General features: G+C 53.2%; 1 protein-coding gene and 1 long non-coding RNA gene across 2 annotated transcripts; both read right to left on the bottom strand.

Annotated features, from left to right (window-relative positions):
- Positions 1-495: 495 nt before the first annotated feature.
- Positions 496-10849, bottom strand: METTL3 (methyltransferase 3, N6-adenosine-methyltransferase complex catalytic subunit). The gene is given in 8 exon segments (XM_053969451.1): positions 496-945; positions 3614-3789; positions 7712-7878; positions 7881-7923; positions 7925-8041; positions 9597-9700; positions 9703-9867; positions 10701-10849. Coding segments are annotated over 8 exon segments (1113 nt in total). The 5' UTR covers positions 10804-10849; the 3' UTR covers positions 496-707.
- A 778-nt stretch (positions 10850-11627) lies between these two features.
- On the bottom strand, positions 11628-12205 carry LOC128802903 (uncharacterized). Its single transcript, XR_008435600.1, has 2 exons — positions 11934-12205; positions 11628-11837 (listed from the first exon to the last, which is right to left on the bottom strand). It is a non-coding gene; the product is annotated as an uncharacterized LOC128802903 (long non-coding RNA).
- Positions 12206-16643: the final 4438 nt, after the last annotated feature.

Raw genomic sequence — 16643 nt, forward strand, 5'->3', positions numbered from 1 at the left:
TATAATAACATAAAAAATAAAATATAATAACATATATTACACAACACGCATAATTATAATGCGTGCATATATTTTATATATATTTTTTTCTATATATGCGTGTATATATTTTTTATATAATAATATAAAAAATAAAATATAATTATGTATATTACATGCACAACACACATAATTACAATGTACATATAATAATATAAAAAATAAAAAATAATAACACATATTACATATATAACACACAAAATGCATACATAATAATATAAAAAATAAAATATAATAATATATATTACATACACAACACGTGTAATTATAATTTATATATAATATAAAAATGAAATATAATCGCATATATGACATACACAACACACACAATTATAATGTATATATAATAATATAAAAAATAAAAAATAATAATATATATTACATACACAACACACACAATTACAGTTTTTATATAATAATAAAAATAAAATACATAAATCATACACAACACACACAATTACAGTTTTTATATAATAATAAAAAATAAAATACATAAATAACAAAAAGCAACACACATCCTATTAAACAATTAACCCCGCTTGGCAATTAATTACCCCGTTATTAATTAGTTTAATTAAAAAAACAACCCCAAAAACTCGACCAAACCCACCCGAACAACCCCCAAAAAAAAAAAAAAACCCAAAAAATAATTTAAAATTTTTTAAATTTTATTTTCTTACCTGGGGCGGGAAGAGGCGATCGGCGCCCGCGTCGGGCGGGGCCCCGCGGGGCGTGGCCGGGGGCGGGGAGCGGGGGCGTGGCCGCGGGTGGGCGGGGCTGCGGGGGGGTGTGGCCGCGCAGGTGTCGATCTCGTAGTGCACGTACTTGCAGGTGTCCATGTGGAAGCAGGTGTTGAGGAAGGAGCAGTCGCCCAGCGACTCGTCCGTGTGCTTGTTGATGATGCGCCTGCCCCGCCGCAACGCCGGCGCCGTTTCGGGGCGAAAAACGGGGGTTTTGGGGAAAAAGGGAAAAAAAAACGGGGGGAAAAGGGAAAAAATGCGGTTTTTTAGAGGAAAAAAACGGGGTTTTTTGGAGGAAAATTGGGTTTTTTAGGGGGAAAATGGTGGTTTTGGGAGGAAAATTGGGGATTGGAGGAGAAAATTGGGATTTTGGAGGGATTTTGGGGAAAATTTGGGGTTTTGGGGGAAAAAAATGGGGGTTTTGGGAAAAAAAAAAAACGGGGGGGAAAAGGGAAAAAATGCGGTTTTTTAGAGGAAAAAAATGGGGGTTTTGGGGGGAAAAATGGCGGGTTTGGGAGGAAGTTAGGGATTGAGGGGGGAAAATTGGGATTTTGGGGAAAATTTGGGGTTTTGGGGGAAAATTGTTTTTTTGGGGGAAAAAATTGGGATTTTGGGGGAAAAAATGGGGTTTTAGGGGGGAAAATAGGTTTTTTGGGGAAAAAATGGGGCTTTTGGGAGGAAAATTGGGGATTGGGGGAGAAAATTGGATCTTGGAGGGGTTTTGGGGAAATTTTGGGGGAAAAAATTGGGATTTTGGGAGGAAAATTGAGGATCTTGGAGGAGAGAAATTAGGGATTTTGCAGGGGAAAATTGGGGATTTTGGGGAAATTGGGGTTTTTGGAGGGATTTTGGGGGGATTTTGGGGAAAAATTTGGGTTTGTGGGAGCAAAATGGGTTTTTTGGGGAAAAAATGGGGTTTTGGGGGAAAAATTGGCGATTTTGGGGAGCGAAGTGGGGCTTTGGGGGATTTTGGGAAGGAGCAGTCGCCCAGCGACTCGTCCGTGTGCTTGTTGATGATGCGCCTGCCCCGCCGCAACGCCGGCGCCGTTTCGGGGCCAAAAACGGGGGTTTTGGGGAAAAAGGGAAAAAAAACGGGGGAAAAGGGAAAAAATGCGGTTTTTTAGAGGAAAAAAACGGGGTTTTTTGGAGGAAAATTGGGTTTTTTAGGGGGAAAATGGCGGTTTTGGGAGGAAAATTGGGGATTGGAGGAGAAAATTGGGATTTTGGAGGGATTTTGGGGAAAATTTGGGGTTTTGGGGGAAAAAAATGGGGGTTTTGGGGAAAAAAAAAAAAACGGGGGAAAAGGGGAAAAAATGGATTTTTTAGAGGAAAAAAACGGGGTTTTTAGGGGAAAAATGGCGGTTTTGGGAGGAAGTTAGGGCATTGAGGGGGGAAAATTGGGATTTTGGAGGATTTTGGGGAAAATTTGGGGTTTTGGGGAAAAAAAAAAACGGGGGTTTTGGGAAAAAAACGGAGGAAAAATGGGAAAAAAAATGGGATTTGGGGAAAAAAATGGGGGTTTTGGGAGGAAAATTGGGGATTGGGGGACAAATTTGGGATTTTGGGGAAAATTTGGGGTTTTGGGGGAAAAAATTGGGGATTTTGGGCAAAAAAAACATGGGGAAAATGGGAAAAAAATGGGTTTTTTAGAGGAAAAAAATGGGTTTTTTGGAGGAAAATTGGGGTTTTTGGGGGAAAAAATTTGGATTTTAAGGGGGGGAAATTTAAATTAAACCCCTAAATGGGAACGAAACTGACCGAGGCCTTGACGCGCTCCTCCCCAAAACCCCAAACAAACCCCCCAAAATCCCAAACAAACCCCAAAAAAATCCCCAAAACCCCAAATAATCACCCCAAACCCCCAAATAATCCCCCAAAAGCGTGAATTAAACCCCAAAACTTGAATTAAACCCACAAAAACCTGAATGAAACTGACCGGAAGCTGCCACTCGCCGCCCGAGGCCTTGACGCGCTCCTCCCAAAAACCCCAAACAAACCCCAAACAAACACCCCCAAAACCCCAGGATATCACCCCAAAATCCCAAATAGTCACCCCAAAACCTGAATTAAACCCCGAAATTTGAATTAAACCCCCAAAAACCTGAATGAAACTGACCGGAAGTGCAGGCCGTGGCAGGGCCGCTCGCCGCCCGAGGCCTTGACGCGCTCCTCCACAAACCCCAAACAAACCCCAAACAAACCCCAAATAATCACCCCAAAACCACAAATAATCACCCATAAACCCCAAATAATCCCTCAAAAGCGTGAATTAAACCCCAAAATTTGAAATAAACCCACAAAAACCTGAGTGAAACTGACCGGAAGCTGCCACTCGCCGCCCGAGGCCTTGACGCGCTCCTCCCCAAAACCCCAAACAAACCCCAAACAAACCCCAAAAAAACACCCCAAAACCCCAGGATATCACCCCAAAATCCCAAATAGTCACCCCCAAAACCTGAATTAAACCCCGAAATTTGAATTAAACCCCCAAAAAACCTGAGTTGGACTGACCGGAAGTGCAGGCCGTGGCAGGGCCGCTCGCCGCCCGAGGCCTTGATGCACTTCTCCCCAAAACCCCAAACAAACCCCAAACAAACCCCAAATAATCACCCTAAAATCCCAAACACACCCAAAAAAACCACCCCAAAATCCCCAGAAATCACCCCAAAACCACAAATAACCACCGCAAAACCTGAATGACACCCCTAAACGTGAGCGAAACTGACCGAGGCCTTGACGCGCTCCTCCCCAAAACCCCAAACAAACCCCAAACAAACCCCAAAAAAAAACACCCCAAAATCGCCGGAAATCGCCCCAAAACGCCCCCCACTGACCGGAAGTGGAGGCGGCGGCAGGGCCGCTCTCCGCCCGAGGCCTTGACGCACTCCTCCTTGGTGCCGTGGTCGCAGAACTCCTGCACCTGGGCGCGGCCGCGCGAGCGGAACTTCTCCACGATGGACTGCTCCTTGGCCGTGGTGGTGTTGAGCAGCTCCAGGATCTCCTGGCTCACCTGGCCGCGGGGGCGCCGCGCGCCGCCGTAAGCCCCGCCCGCCCGCCGGAGCCCCGCCCACCACAGTTAAACTCCACCCATGCCTCCTAAGCCACACCCATTACCGCTACACACTTCCCCACCTGGCGTTGCTTGGCTCCACCCACCTCTGTAAGCCACACCCATCACCGCCGGGCTCCACCCACCGCCCTTAAACACCACCCATTATCGCTAGGCACCTCCCAGCTCAATTAGGCCCCGCCCACCACAGTTAAACTCCACCCATGTCCCCTAAGCCACACCCATTGCCGCTACACACTTCCCCACCTGGCGTTGCTTGGCTCCACCCACCTCTGTAAGCCACACCCATCACTGCTGGGCTCCACCCACCGCCCTTAAACACCACCCATTATCGCTAGGCACCTCCCAGCTCAACTAGGCCCCGCCCACCACAGTTAAACTCCACCCATGTCCCCTAAGCCACACCCATTACCGCTATACACTTCTCACTTGATGTTGCTTGGCTCCACCCACCTCCGTAAGCCACACCCATCAGTGCCGGGCTCCACCCACCGCCCTTACACCCCACCCATTATCGCGAGGCACCTCCCAGCTCAATTAAGCCCCACCCACTATAATTAAACTCCACCCATGTCCCGTAAGCCACACCCATTACCGCTACACACTTCCCCACCTGGCGTTGCTTGGCTCCACCCACCTCTGTGAGCCACACCCATCACCGCCGGGCTCCACCCACCGCCCTTAAACACCACCCATTATCGCGAGGCACCTCCCAGCTCAATTAAGCCCCGCCCACCACAGTTAAACTCCACCCATGTCCCCTAAGCCACACCCATTACCGCTACACACTTCTCACTTAATGTTGCTAGGCTCCACCCACCTCTGTAAGCCACACCCATCAGTGCCGGGCTCCACCCACCCGCCCTTAAACACCACCCATTATCGCTAGGCACCTCCCACCTCACTGAGGCCCCACCCACTATTGTTAAACTCCACCCATGTCCCGTAAGCCACACCCATTACCGCTACACACTTCCCACTAAATGTTGCTAGGCTCCACCTACTTCTCCTAAACCACACCCACCATTGCTGGGCTCCACCCACCTCCTTAAAGCCCACCATCATTAAGCGCCACCCCTGTCCCTTAAAAGCCGCCATGTTGAAATGCCGCCATTTTAAAAATCGGCCATTTTGAAATGACGCCATTTTAAAAAGCGGCCATTTTGAAAAGCCGCCATTTTAGAAATTGGCCATTTTGAAAAGCCGCCATTTTAGAAATCGGCCATTTTGAAATGCCGCCATTTTAAAAAACGGCCATTTTGAAATGCCGCCATTTTAGAAATCGGCCATTTTGAAATGACGCCATTTTAGAAATCGGCCATTTTGAAACGCCGCCATTTTAAAAATCGGCCATTTTGAAACGCCGCCATTTTAGAAATCGGCCATTTTGAAATGCCGCCATTTTAGAAATCGGCCATTTTGAAATGACGCCATTTTAGAAATCGGCCATTTTGAAAAGCCGCCATTTTAGAAATCGGCCATTTTGAAATGCCGCCATTTTAGAAATCGGCCATTTTGAAAGGACGCCATTTTAGAAATCGGCCATTTTGAAAAGCCGCCATTTTAGAAATCGGCCATTTTGAAATGCCGCCATTTTTAAAATCGGCCATTTTGAAATGCCGCCATCTTAAAAGCCGGCCATTTTGAAACGCCGCCATTTTAGAAATGCCGCCATTTTGAAATGCCGCCATTTTAAAAAACGGCCATTTTGACATGCCGCCATTTTTAAAATCGGCCATTTTGAAACGCCGCCATCTTAAAAATTGGCCATTTTGAAATGCCGCCATTTTAGAAATCGGCCATTTTGAATGCCGCCATCTTAAAAATCGGCCATTTTGAAGTGCCGCCATTTTAAAAATCGGCCATTTTGAAACGCCGCCATCTTAAAAATCGGCCATTTTGAAATGCCGCCATTTTAAAAAGTGGCCATTTTGAAAGCCGCCATTTTAAAAATCGGCCATTTTGAAATGCCGCCATTTTAGAAATCGGCCATTTTGAAATGCCGCCATTTTAGAAATCGGCCATTTTGAAATGACGCCATTTTAGAAATCGGCCATTTTGAAAAGCCGCCATTTTAGAAATCGGCCATTTTGAAATGCCGCATTTTAGAAATCGGCCATTTTGAAATGCCGCCATTTTAGAAATCGGCCATTTTGAAATGCCGCCATCTTAAAAATCGGCCATTTTGAAATGCCGCCATCTTAAAAGCTGGCCATTTTGAAATGCCGCCATTTTTTAAATCGGCCATTTTGAAATGCCGCCATTTTAAAAATCGGCCATTTTGAAATGCCGCCATCTTAAAAGCTGGCCATTTTGAAATGCCGCCATTTTTTAAATCGGCCATTTTGAAATGCCGCCATTTTAAAAATCGGCCATTTTGAAATGCCGCCATTTTAGAAATCGGCCATTTTGAAAAGCCGCCATCTTAAAAAACGGCCATTTTGAAATGCCGCCATTTTAGAAATGCCGCCATTTTGAAATGCCGCCATTTTAGAAATCGGCCATTTTGAAATGCCGCCATTTTAAAAACCGGCCATTTTGAAATGCCGCCATTTTAGAAATTGGCCATTTTGAAACGCCGCCATCTTAAAAAGCAGCCATTTTGAAATGCCGCCATTTTAGAAATGCCGCCATTTTGATACGACGCCATTTTAGAAATCAACCATTTTGAAACTCCGCCATTTTAGAAATCAGCCATTTTGAAATGACGCCATTTTAGAAATCGGCCATTTTGAAAAGCCGCCATTTTAGAAATCGGCCATTTTGAAATGCCGCCATTTTAGAAATCGGCCATTTTGAAAGGACGCCATTTTAGAAATTGGCCATTTTGAAAAGCCGCCATTTTAGAAATTGGCCATTTTGAAATGCCGCCATTTTAGAAATCGGCCATTTTGAAAAGCCGCCATTTTAAAAACCGGCCATTTTGAAATGCCGCCATTTTAAAAATCGGCCATTTTGAAATGCCGCCATTTTAGAAATCGGCCATTTTGAAACGCCGCCATTTTAGAAATCGGCCATTTTGAAACTCTGCCATTTTAGAAATCGGCCATTTTGAAATGCCACCATCTTATATCCCGCCATCTTGAAACTCCTCCATCTTAAAAACCCTCCATTTTGAAACTCCACCATCCTGAAACCCCGCCGTTTTGGAATGCTGCCATCTTGAAACCCCACCATTTTGAAACTCCATCTTAAAATGCCCCATCTTAAAAACTCTCCATCTTAAAAACCAGCCATTTTGAAATGCCACCATCCTAAAACCCTGCCATTTTGAAATGCTGCCATCTTGAAACCCCACCGTTTTGAAACTCCATCTTAGAATTCCACCATCTTAAACCCCCGCCATCTTGAAACTCCTCCATCTCAAAAACCGGCCATTTTGAAACTCCTCCATCTTAAAACCCCGCCACTTTGAAAAGCCGCCATCTTAAAAAACGGCCATTTTAAAACATTTCCATATTAAAACCCCAACATTTTGAAACTCCTCCATATTAAAAACCGACTGTTTTAAAATGCCGCCATCTTAAAAACTGGCCATTTTAAAACTCTGCCATCTTGAACTGCTGCCATTTTGAGACCTTAATACACCACCATATTAAAATGCCACCATCTTAAACCCCCGCCATTTTAAAACTCCTCATCTTAAAACCCCGCCACTTTGAAAAGCCGCCATCTTAAAAAGTGGCCATTTTGAAATGCTGCCATCTTGAAACCCCACCATTTTGAAACCCCACCATCTTAGAACCCCGCCATCTTAAAACGCCGCTATCTCAAAAACCCCACCATTTTGTAACTCCACCATCTTGAATCCCCTCCCCCACGCCTCTCAGGCTCTGCCCACCCCCAAACCCCGCCCCCTCACCTTCTTGCTCTGCTGCTCCTTGGTGGACTGCTGGCTCAGCAGGCTCTCGATCTCCAGGTCCACGTCCGATGCTGCCGCCGCCCGCCGGCACCGCTTGGCCTCCTTCCCCTCCCCGGCCACGCCCCCCGCCCCGCCCCCGGCTCCGCCCCACGCCGCCGCCCCGCCGCCGCGGCCACGCCCGCGGCCATCGCAGCCAGCTTGGAGTGGTCGGCGGAGGGTGACGAGGGCGGGGCCGTCGTGCAGCAGCCCCCGGCGCACCTCGATCAGCTCCTGCGCCGCGAACTTGTGCAGCAGGCTCTCCACCGCCTGCAGCGTCACCTGCGCGTCGCCCTGCCGCGGGGGAGGGGGGAGGGGGGAGGGACGACAGGTGGGTGATGGGCACACCTGGGACACACCTGGGGGGGACACACCTGGAGATACCTGAGGCGGTGATGTGTCCCCCATGCTCAGGTGTGTGCCCAGGTGTGTCCTACCTGTCCCAGGTGTGTGCCCCATGCTTGGGTGTGCGCCCGGGTGTGTCCTCCCTGTCCCAGATGTGTGCCCAGGTGTGTCCCCCATGCTCAGGTGTGTGCCCAGGTGTGTCCTACATGTCCCAGGTGTGTCCCCCATGCTCAGGTGTGTGCCCAGGTGTGTCCTACCTGTCCCAGGTGTGTCCCCCATGCTCAGGTACGTGCCCGGGTGTGTCCTACCTGTCCCAGGTGTGTGCCCCATGCCGAGCTGTGTCCCCAGGTGTAACCCCGAGTGTGCCCAGGTGTGTCCCACCTGTCCCAGGTGTATCCCCAGGTGAGCCCAGGTGTATCCCAGGTGTGTCCCCCACACCCAGCTGTGCCCAGCTGTGCCCAGGTGTGTCCCCAGCTGTGTCCCCCATGCCCAGGTGTGTGCCCCACCTGTCCCAGGTGTGTCCCCCATGCCCAGGTGTATCCCCAGCTGTGCCCCACCTGTCTCAGGTGTATCCCCAGCTGTGCCCCACCTGTCCCAGGTGTATCCTCAGGTGTGCCCCCCACGCCCAGGTGTATCCCCAGCTGTGTCCAGGTGTGTCCCACCTGTCCCAGGTGTATCCCAGCTGTGTCCAGGTGTGTCCCACCTGTCCCAGGTGTATCCCCAGCTGTGTCCAGGTGTGTCTCACCTGTCCCAGGTGTATCCCCAGCTGTGCCCAGGTGTGCCCCACCTGTCCCAGGTGTGTCCCCAGGTGTCCCCCACACCCAGGTGTATCCCCAGGTGTGTCCCCCACACCCAGCTGTGCCCAGCTGTGCCCAGGTGTGTCCCCAGCTGTGTCCCCCATGCCCAGGTGTGTGCCCCACCTGTCCCAGGTGTGTCCCCATGCCCAGGTGTATCCCCAGCTGTGCCCCACCTGTCTCAGGTGTATCCCCAGCTGTGCCCCACCTGTCCCAGGTGTATCCTCAGGTGTGCCCCCCACGCCCAGGTGTATCCCCAGCTGTGTCCAGGTGTGTCCCACCTGTCCCAGGTGTATCCCCAGCTGTGTCCAGGTGTGTCCCACCTGTCCCAGGTGTATCCCCAGCTGTGTCCAGGTGTGTCTCACCTGTCCCAGGTGTATCCCCAGCTGTGCCCAGGTGTGCCCCACCTGTCCCAGGTGTGTCCCCAGGTGTCCCCCACACCCAGGTGTATCCCCAGGTGTGTCCCCCACACCCAGCTGTGCCCAGGTGCACCCCACCTGTCCCAGGTGTATCCCCAGGTGTGTCCCCCACACCCAGCTGTGCCCAGGTGCACCCCACCTGTCCCAGGTGTATCCCCAGGTGTGTCCCCCACACCCAGCTGTGCCCAGGTGCACCCCACCTGTCCCAGGTGTATCCCCAGCTGTGCCCAGGTGTGCCCCACCTGTCCCAGGTGTATCCCCAGGTGTGCCCCACCTGTCCCAGGTGCGTACCCCGGCGATGGCGCTGCGGATGGCGGCGGCGTCGGTGGGCAGGGGCGTGGCCAGGTCGGACAGGTGCAGCAGCAGGCGCCGCTCCAGCGCCGGGTCCGGCTCCGGGGCTCCCCCGGGACCCCCTCGGGACCCCCGGGAGGGGAGGGGGCAGCGCCAGGGGCGGCGCCGAGCGAGGACACGCCCCCTTGGGCGGGGCCTGGCGGGGTGGGGCCCGACGGGGCGGGGCTGCCAGTGCGGGGGGGCGTGGCCAGGGACAGGTCATGGCGGGGGTCTGGGGGGGGGGAGATTGAGGTAATTAACAGCTGGGTCTTAATTAATCTGTCCCTTCCCCCCTCATTAACCCCTTAATTAACACTTTCCCCCTCATTAACCCCTTAATTAACCCCTTCCCCCCTCATTAATCCCTTAATTAACACTTTCCCCTCATTAGCCTCTTAATTAACCCTTTACCCCCTCATTAACCCCTCAATTAACACTTTCCCCCTCGTTGACCTTTTAATTTACCCTTTCCCCTCTCATTAACCTCTTAATTAACCCTTTTTCCTCTCATTAACCTCTTAATTAACACCTCCCCCCTCATTAACCCCTTTAATTACCCCTTCCCCCCTCGTTAACCCCTTAATTATGCCAAGCCCCTTCATTAACCCCTTTAATTACCCCTTCCCCCCTCGTTAACCCCTTAATTACCCCAAGCCCCTTCGCTAACCCCTTTAATTAACCCCTTCCCCCTCATTAACCCCATAATTACCCCCAAGCCCCTTCATTAACCCCTTTAATTACCCCTTCCCCCCTCGTTAACCCCTTAATTACCCCAACCCCTTCATTAACCCCTTTAATTACCCCTTCCCCCCTCGTTAACCCCTTAATTACCCCAAGCCCCTTCATTAACCCCTTTAATTACCCTTCCCCCCTCATTAACCCCTTAATTACCCCAAGCCCCTTCGCTAACCCCTTTAATTAACCCCTTCCCCCCTCATTAACCCCTTAATTACCCCAAGCCCCTTCATTAACCCTCTTAATTGCCCCTTCCCCTTCATTAACCCCTTTAATTAACCCCTTCCACCCTCGTTAACCCTTTCATCCCCTCACGCTCCGGGCCCTCACCGGCGGCGCCCAGCGGGTCGTGCTTGCGGCGGCGCTGCAGCCGCTCCCGGAGCGAGTCCAGCTGCTTCTTGTGCGCCTGGATCGAGCTCCACGTGTCCGACATGGCCCCGCTCGCGACCCTGTCGCGACAGAGACCGCTCGCGACCCTCCCGCTCTCCCGCGCCGCCTCACAACGCCGGAAGCGGAAGCGACCCGGGGTGGCTGGTGGGGGGGGGGAGAGCCGCGAAGCCGCCGCCGCCATTTTGAGTGCGGGCGCGCCCGTTCGTTTCAACGGGGAACGCCGCCATTTTGAGTACTGGCACCCGCCGTTATTTCCGTGGCGCCCGCCGCCATTTTGAGTTTGGGCAGCCCGCTTCGTCCCGCTTGGGAACCGCCGCCATCTTGAGTACTGGCACACACCCCCCCTCCCCGTTGTTTCCATGGTAACCGCCGCCATTTTCACCGCGGGCGCCCTCCCGTTGTTTCCACGGTAACCGCTGGCCGAACCCCCCCCCTTCCCTCACAAACACGCACACACGGTTCCCATGGAAACCGCCGGCTTTAAAACCGGTTTTAATTCCCGCGGGCGCCGCGCCCTTGCGCGCCTTTTTTTTCTTTTTTCTTTTTTTTTTTTTTTTTTTTTTTTGCGCTGGCCGCGCCCCTTTAAGGGCAAGGCGGCGGCGCCATTTTGACTCCGGGCGCGTTGCCACGGCAACCGCCGCCATTTCGACACCGCCGCCGTTCCCACGGCAACCGCCGCCATTTTGCGCGGAGGCCACGCCCCCGCTGAGGGCGCCGCCGCCGCCATCTTTGTTGAGGGCGCCGCCATTTTGCCGGGCGGATTTTTGGGGCGAATTCTTTCGTTTTTGGGGGGGGTTCCCGCTTTTCCCGAGGGCTCCGTTCTTCCCCCTCACCCCCAAAATCACACGCGGGACGAGGAGCGGGGAGGGGGGGGGCGCCTTTAAAGGGCTTTAATCGGTTTTATGGGGGGAGGGAGTTTTGGGGGGGGGGGGGGGGTCCCGTGGGAATTCTGGGAGGAATTTTGGGGAAAAAAAAACCGGAAAAAAAACCAAAAAAAAACCCCACCCCAAATTACTCCCCGGGAGTTTTGGGGTCTCCGTTGTCGCCAGCGGGGCTCGGGCTCCGATTGGGGGGCACCTGTGGGGAAGGAAAGGGGGTGAACACCCCAAAAAACGCCCGAATTTGGGAGAAATTTGGGGGGATTTTGGGGGATTTTGGGATCCCCGCGCTCACCTCCCCCCGTCCGCCGGGGTTTTGGGGCTCGGACCCCGCCGTGTTTTCCTCCTCCTCCTCCTCTTCCTCCCGGTGCCCCCCGGGCTGGGCGTGGCCGCACACCTGGCCCAGGTGAGGGAGCCCCGGAACTGGGGGGGTTCCGGCCAAAATTGGGGGATTTCCGGTCAAAATTGGGGGATTTCCGGTCAGAATTGGAGGATTTCCGGTCAAAATTGGAGGATTTCCGGTTGAAATTGGGGGATTTCCGGTCATTGGAGGATTTCCGGTCAAAATTGGGGATTTCCGGTCAAAATTGGAGGATTTCCGGTCAAAATTGGGGGGTTTCCGGTCAAATTGGGGGATTTCCGGTCAGAATTGGGAGATTTCCGGTCGAAATTGGGGGATTTCCGGCTGAATTTGGGGAATTCCTGGTCCAAAATTGGGGGATTTGCACCCAAAATTGGGGATTTTCTACCCAAATTTGGGGAATTTCTGCCCAAATTTGGGCAATTTCTGTCAGGAATTGAGGAATTTGCACCCAAAATTGGGGAATTCGCACCCAAAATTGGGGATTTTCTGCCCAAAACGGGGGATTTTCACCCAAATTTGAGGAATTTGCACCCAAAATCGGGGAATTCCCGTCCAATTTGGGGAATTTGCACCCAAAATTGAGGAATTCCCGCCCAAAATTGAAGCATTTCCGCCCAAAATTGAGGAATTTGCACCCAAATTTGGATTCCCCCCCAAAATTCCAGGGTTCTCGCCCAGATTTGAATTTCCCCCCAAAATCGCGGAATTTCCCCCAGATTTTGAGGAATTCCCGCCCAAATTTGCGGAATTTCCACCCAAAAATAGTGGAATTCCCACCCAAAAATGCAGAATTTCCTCCCAAATTTGCGGAATTTCCAACCAAATTTGAGGAATTTCCCCCCAAAATAATGGAATTTCCCCCCAAATTTGGGGGAATTCTCACCCAAAATTGAGGAATTTCCCCCCAAATTTGAGGAATTTCCACCCAAAATCACGGAATTTCCCCCCCAAATTTGGGGAATTCTCACCCAAAATCGTGGAATTTCCCCCCAAAATCGTGGAGTTTCCCCCCAAATTTGGGGGAATTTCCCCCCAAAATCGCGGATTTCCCCCCCAGGTTTGCGGAATTCCCGCCCGGAAGGTTCCGGAAGCCGCCCTGGCGGGAGGGGGAGGGGCGTGGCTCCGGCCCGTTGCGATTTTTCCTGGTGGGCGGGGCCTGCCGTGGGCGGGGCGTTCTCCTCGTGGGCGGGGGCCGGGCGGGCGCAGGAGGAGGCGCTTGGGGAAGGGGGCGTGGCTTGGGGCGGGGGTGGGCGGGGCCGGCGTTGAGCTCTTGAGGGGCGGGGTTGGGTGGAGGGGGCGTGGCCGGAGGCGGTGGGGGCGTGGTCACATCCGGGGGGACCTGTGGGAGTGACCAGAGTGACCCAATGACCCCAGAGTGACCCCATGACCCCAGAGTGACCAACTGACCACCCTGAATGACCACCCAGAGTGACCAACTGACCATCCACAGTGACCACCCAGAGTGACCAACTGACCATCCACAGTGACCACCCGGAGTGACCACCCAGAGTGACCAACTGACCACCACTGACCACCCAGAGTGACCCCATGACCCCAGAGTGACCACCACTGACCACCCTGAATGACCACCCAGAGTGACCAACTGACCATCCACAGTGACCACCCAGAGTGACCCCATGACCCCAGAGTGACCAACTGACCACCACTGACCACCCGGAGTGACCACTGACCACCCACAGTGACCACTGACCAACCAAAGTGACCGACCATCCACAGTGACCAACTGACCACCCTGAATGACCACTGACCCCAGAGTGACCAACTGACCACCCTGAATGACCACTGACCAGCCACAGTGACCAACTGACCATCCACAGTGACCAGAGTGACCACTGACCCCAACCTTGATCCAATGACCAAACCTTGATTTGATGACCCTCAACTGACCAATGACCCCAACCTTGACCCAATGACCAAACCTTGACCCCATGACCCGAACCTTGACCATCAACCCCAACCTTGACTCGATGACCAACCTTGACCCATTGACCCAAACCTTGACCCAATGACCCCAACCTTGACCCAATGACCAACCTTGACCATCAACCCCAACCTTGACTCGACGACCCCAACCTTGACCCAATGACCCCAACCTTGACCCAATGACCAAACCTTGACCATCAACCCCAACCTTGACTCAATGACCAACCTTGACCCATTGACCCCACCACTGACCCAATGATCCCAACTTTGACCATCAACCACAACCTTGACCCAATGACCAACCTTGACCATCAACCCCAACCTTGACTCGACGACCCCAACCTTGACCCAATGACCCCAACCTTGACCCAATGACCAACCTTGACCATCAACCCCAGCCTTGACTCGATGACCAACCTTGACCCAATGACCAAACCTTGACCCAATGACCAACCTTGACCAATGACCAACCTTGACCCAATGACCCCAACCTTGATTCGATGACCCCAACCTTGATTCGATGACCCCAACCCTTGACCCAATGACCCCAACCCTGACCCAATGACCAACCTTGACCCAATGACCCCAACCCTTGACCCAATGACCCCAACTTTGACTCAAAGATGCCACCACTGCCCCAACCTTGACTTGATGACCCAAACCTTGACCCAATGACCAACCTTGACCATCAAACCCAACCTTGACCCAATGATCCCAACCTTGACACAATGGCCCCAAGCTTGACTCGATGACCCCTCAACTGACCAATGACCCCAACCTTGACCCAACGACCAAAACCTTGACCCAGTGACCAAACCTTGACCCAATGACCAACCTTGACCCAATGACCAACCTTGACCCATTGACCCCATCATTGACCCCACCACTGACCCACTGACCCCAACCTTGACCCAATGACCCCAACCCTTGACCCATTGACCCCAACCTTGACACAATGACCCCAACCTTGACTCGATGACCCCAACCTTGACCCAATGACCCCAGCATTGACCCAATGACCCCAACCTTGACCCAATGACCAACCTTGACCCAATGACCCCAACTTTGACCATCAACCCCAACCCTTGACCCAATGACCCCACCACTGACCCAATGACCAACCTTGACCCCATGGACCCCACCACTGACCACTGACCCCAACCCTTGACCCGCGGACCCCCTGCCCGCCCGCTCACCTCGGCGCCGTCGCCGTGGGCGGGGCGCGGGGCGGGGGCCGCGCTCGCGGTGGCGCCGCAGGTGCACCTTGAGGTTGCCGCGGGTGGTGAAGCGGGCCGCCGCAGAGGTCGCAGCGGAACGGCCGCTCGCCCGTGTGCGAGCGCAGGTGGATCTGCCGCGCGCTGGCGCTGCCGAACGGCTTCCCGCAGAACCCGCAGCCGTGCCGGGGCCGCGCCGGGCCCGGCGGCGTGGGGACCAACGTTGGGCCCAACGCCGGCGTTGAACCCAACTTTGGACCCAGCGGTGGCGTCGCGCCCAGCGATGGTGAAGAACCCAACGAGGAGCCCAACGTTGACGAAGAACCCAACGAGGAGCCCAACGATGAAGAAGAACCCAACGCTGGCCTCAACGATGACGAAGAACCCAACGTTGGCCCCGTTGACCTCAACGTTGACGTAGAACCCAACGCTGGCCCCGTTGACCTCAACGATGACGAAGAACCCAAGGCTGGACCCAGCGTTGACCCCGACGATGGCGTCGAACTCAACGCTGGGCCCAGCGATGACATAAGACCCAACGTTGACACCGTTGACCTCAACGATGACGAGGAACCCAACGTTGGGCCCAACGATGACGAAGAACCCAACGTTGACCCCAACGATGCCGAAGAACCCAACGTTGACCCCAACGATGACGCAGAACCCAACGTTGACCCCAATGATGACGCAGAACCCAACGTTGGGCCCAACGTTGACCCCGTTGACCCCAATGATGACGCAGAACCCAACGTTGGGCCCAACATTGACCCCGTTGACCCCAACGACGCCGCAGCGCCCGACGCCAAGGACGAGACGGAGCCCAGCGTGGACGCCAGGGCAGCGGCCAGGCCGGGGCGCGGCGCTTTGGGCAGGGGCGGCAGCAGCAGCAGGCGGGGGCCCGGCGGGGCCTTCTGGGGGGGCTCCAGCGCCCCCAGCAGGAGCAGCTGGCGGCAGATGTCCTGCGTCAGCTGCATCTGGAGCAGCTGGCGCTGCCGCAGCTGCCGCAGCTCCTCCAGGATCAGCCGCAGCTCCGGCGGGGGAGGGGAGGGCGGGGAGGGGGCGGCGGGGGCTGGGGGAGGGGAGAGACAGAGAGAGAGGAAAGTTAACGGGGGCGGAGAGCCAAAACCGGCGGCTTCCGGCCCGAAATCGGCCAGGTCGGCGCGGGGTTGGCCTCGTGTCAAAATGGCCGCGGCGAGACACGAGGCTGGCGCCGTTCGCCTCGAAGTCGTCGTTTTTCACCCCAAAATTGTCACTATTCACCCAAAATTGTCGTTGTTTGTCCAAAGTCGTCGTTTTTCACCCCACAATTGTCACTATTCACCCAAAATTGCCATTGCTTGTCCAAATCGGACATTTTTCACCCCAAAATTGTTGTTTTTCACCCCAAAATTGCCATCGTTTGTCAGAAGTTGTCGTTTTTCACCCCAAAATTGTCACTATTCACCCAAAATTGTCATTGTTTGTCCGAATTTGTCGTTTTTCA

The sequence above is a fragment of the Vidua macroura genome, unplaced genomic scaffold, assembly GCF_024509145.1.
Source record: "Vidua macroura isolate BioBank_ID:100142 unplaced genomic scaffold, ASM2450914v1 whyUn_scaffold_208, whole genome shotgun sequence".
NCBI classification, from domain to species: domain Eukaryota; kingdom Metazoa; phylum Chordata; class Aves; order Passeriformes; family Viduidae; genus Vidua; species Vidua macroura.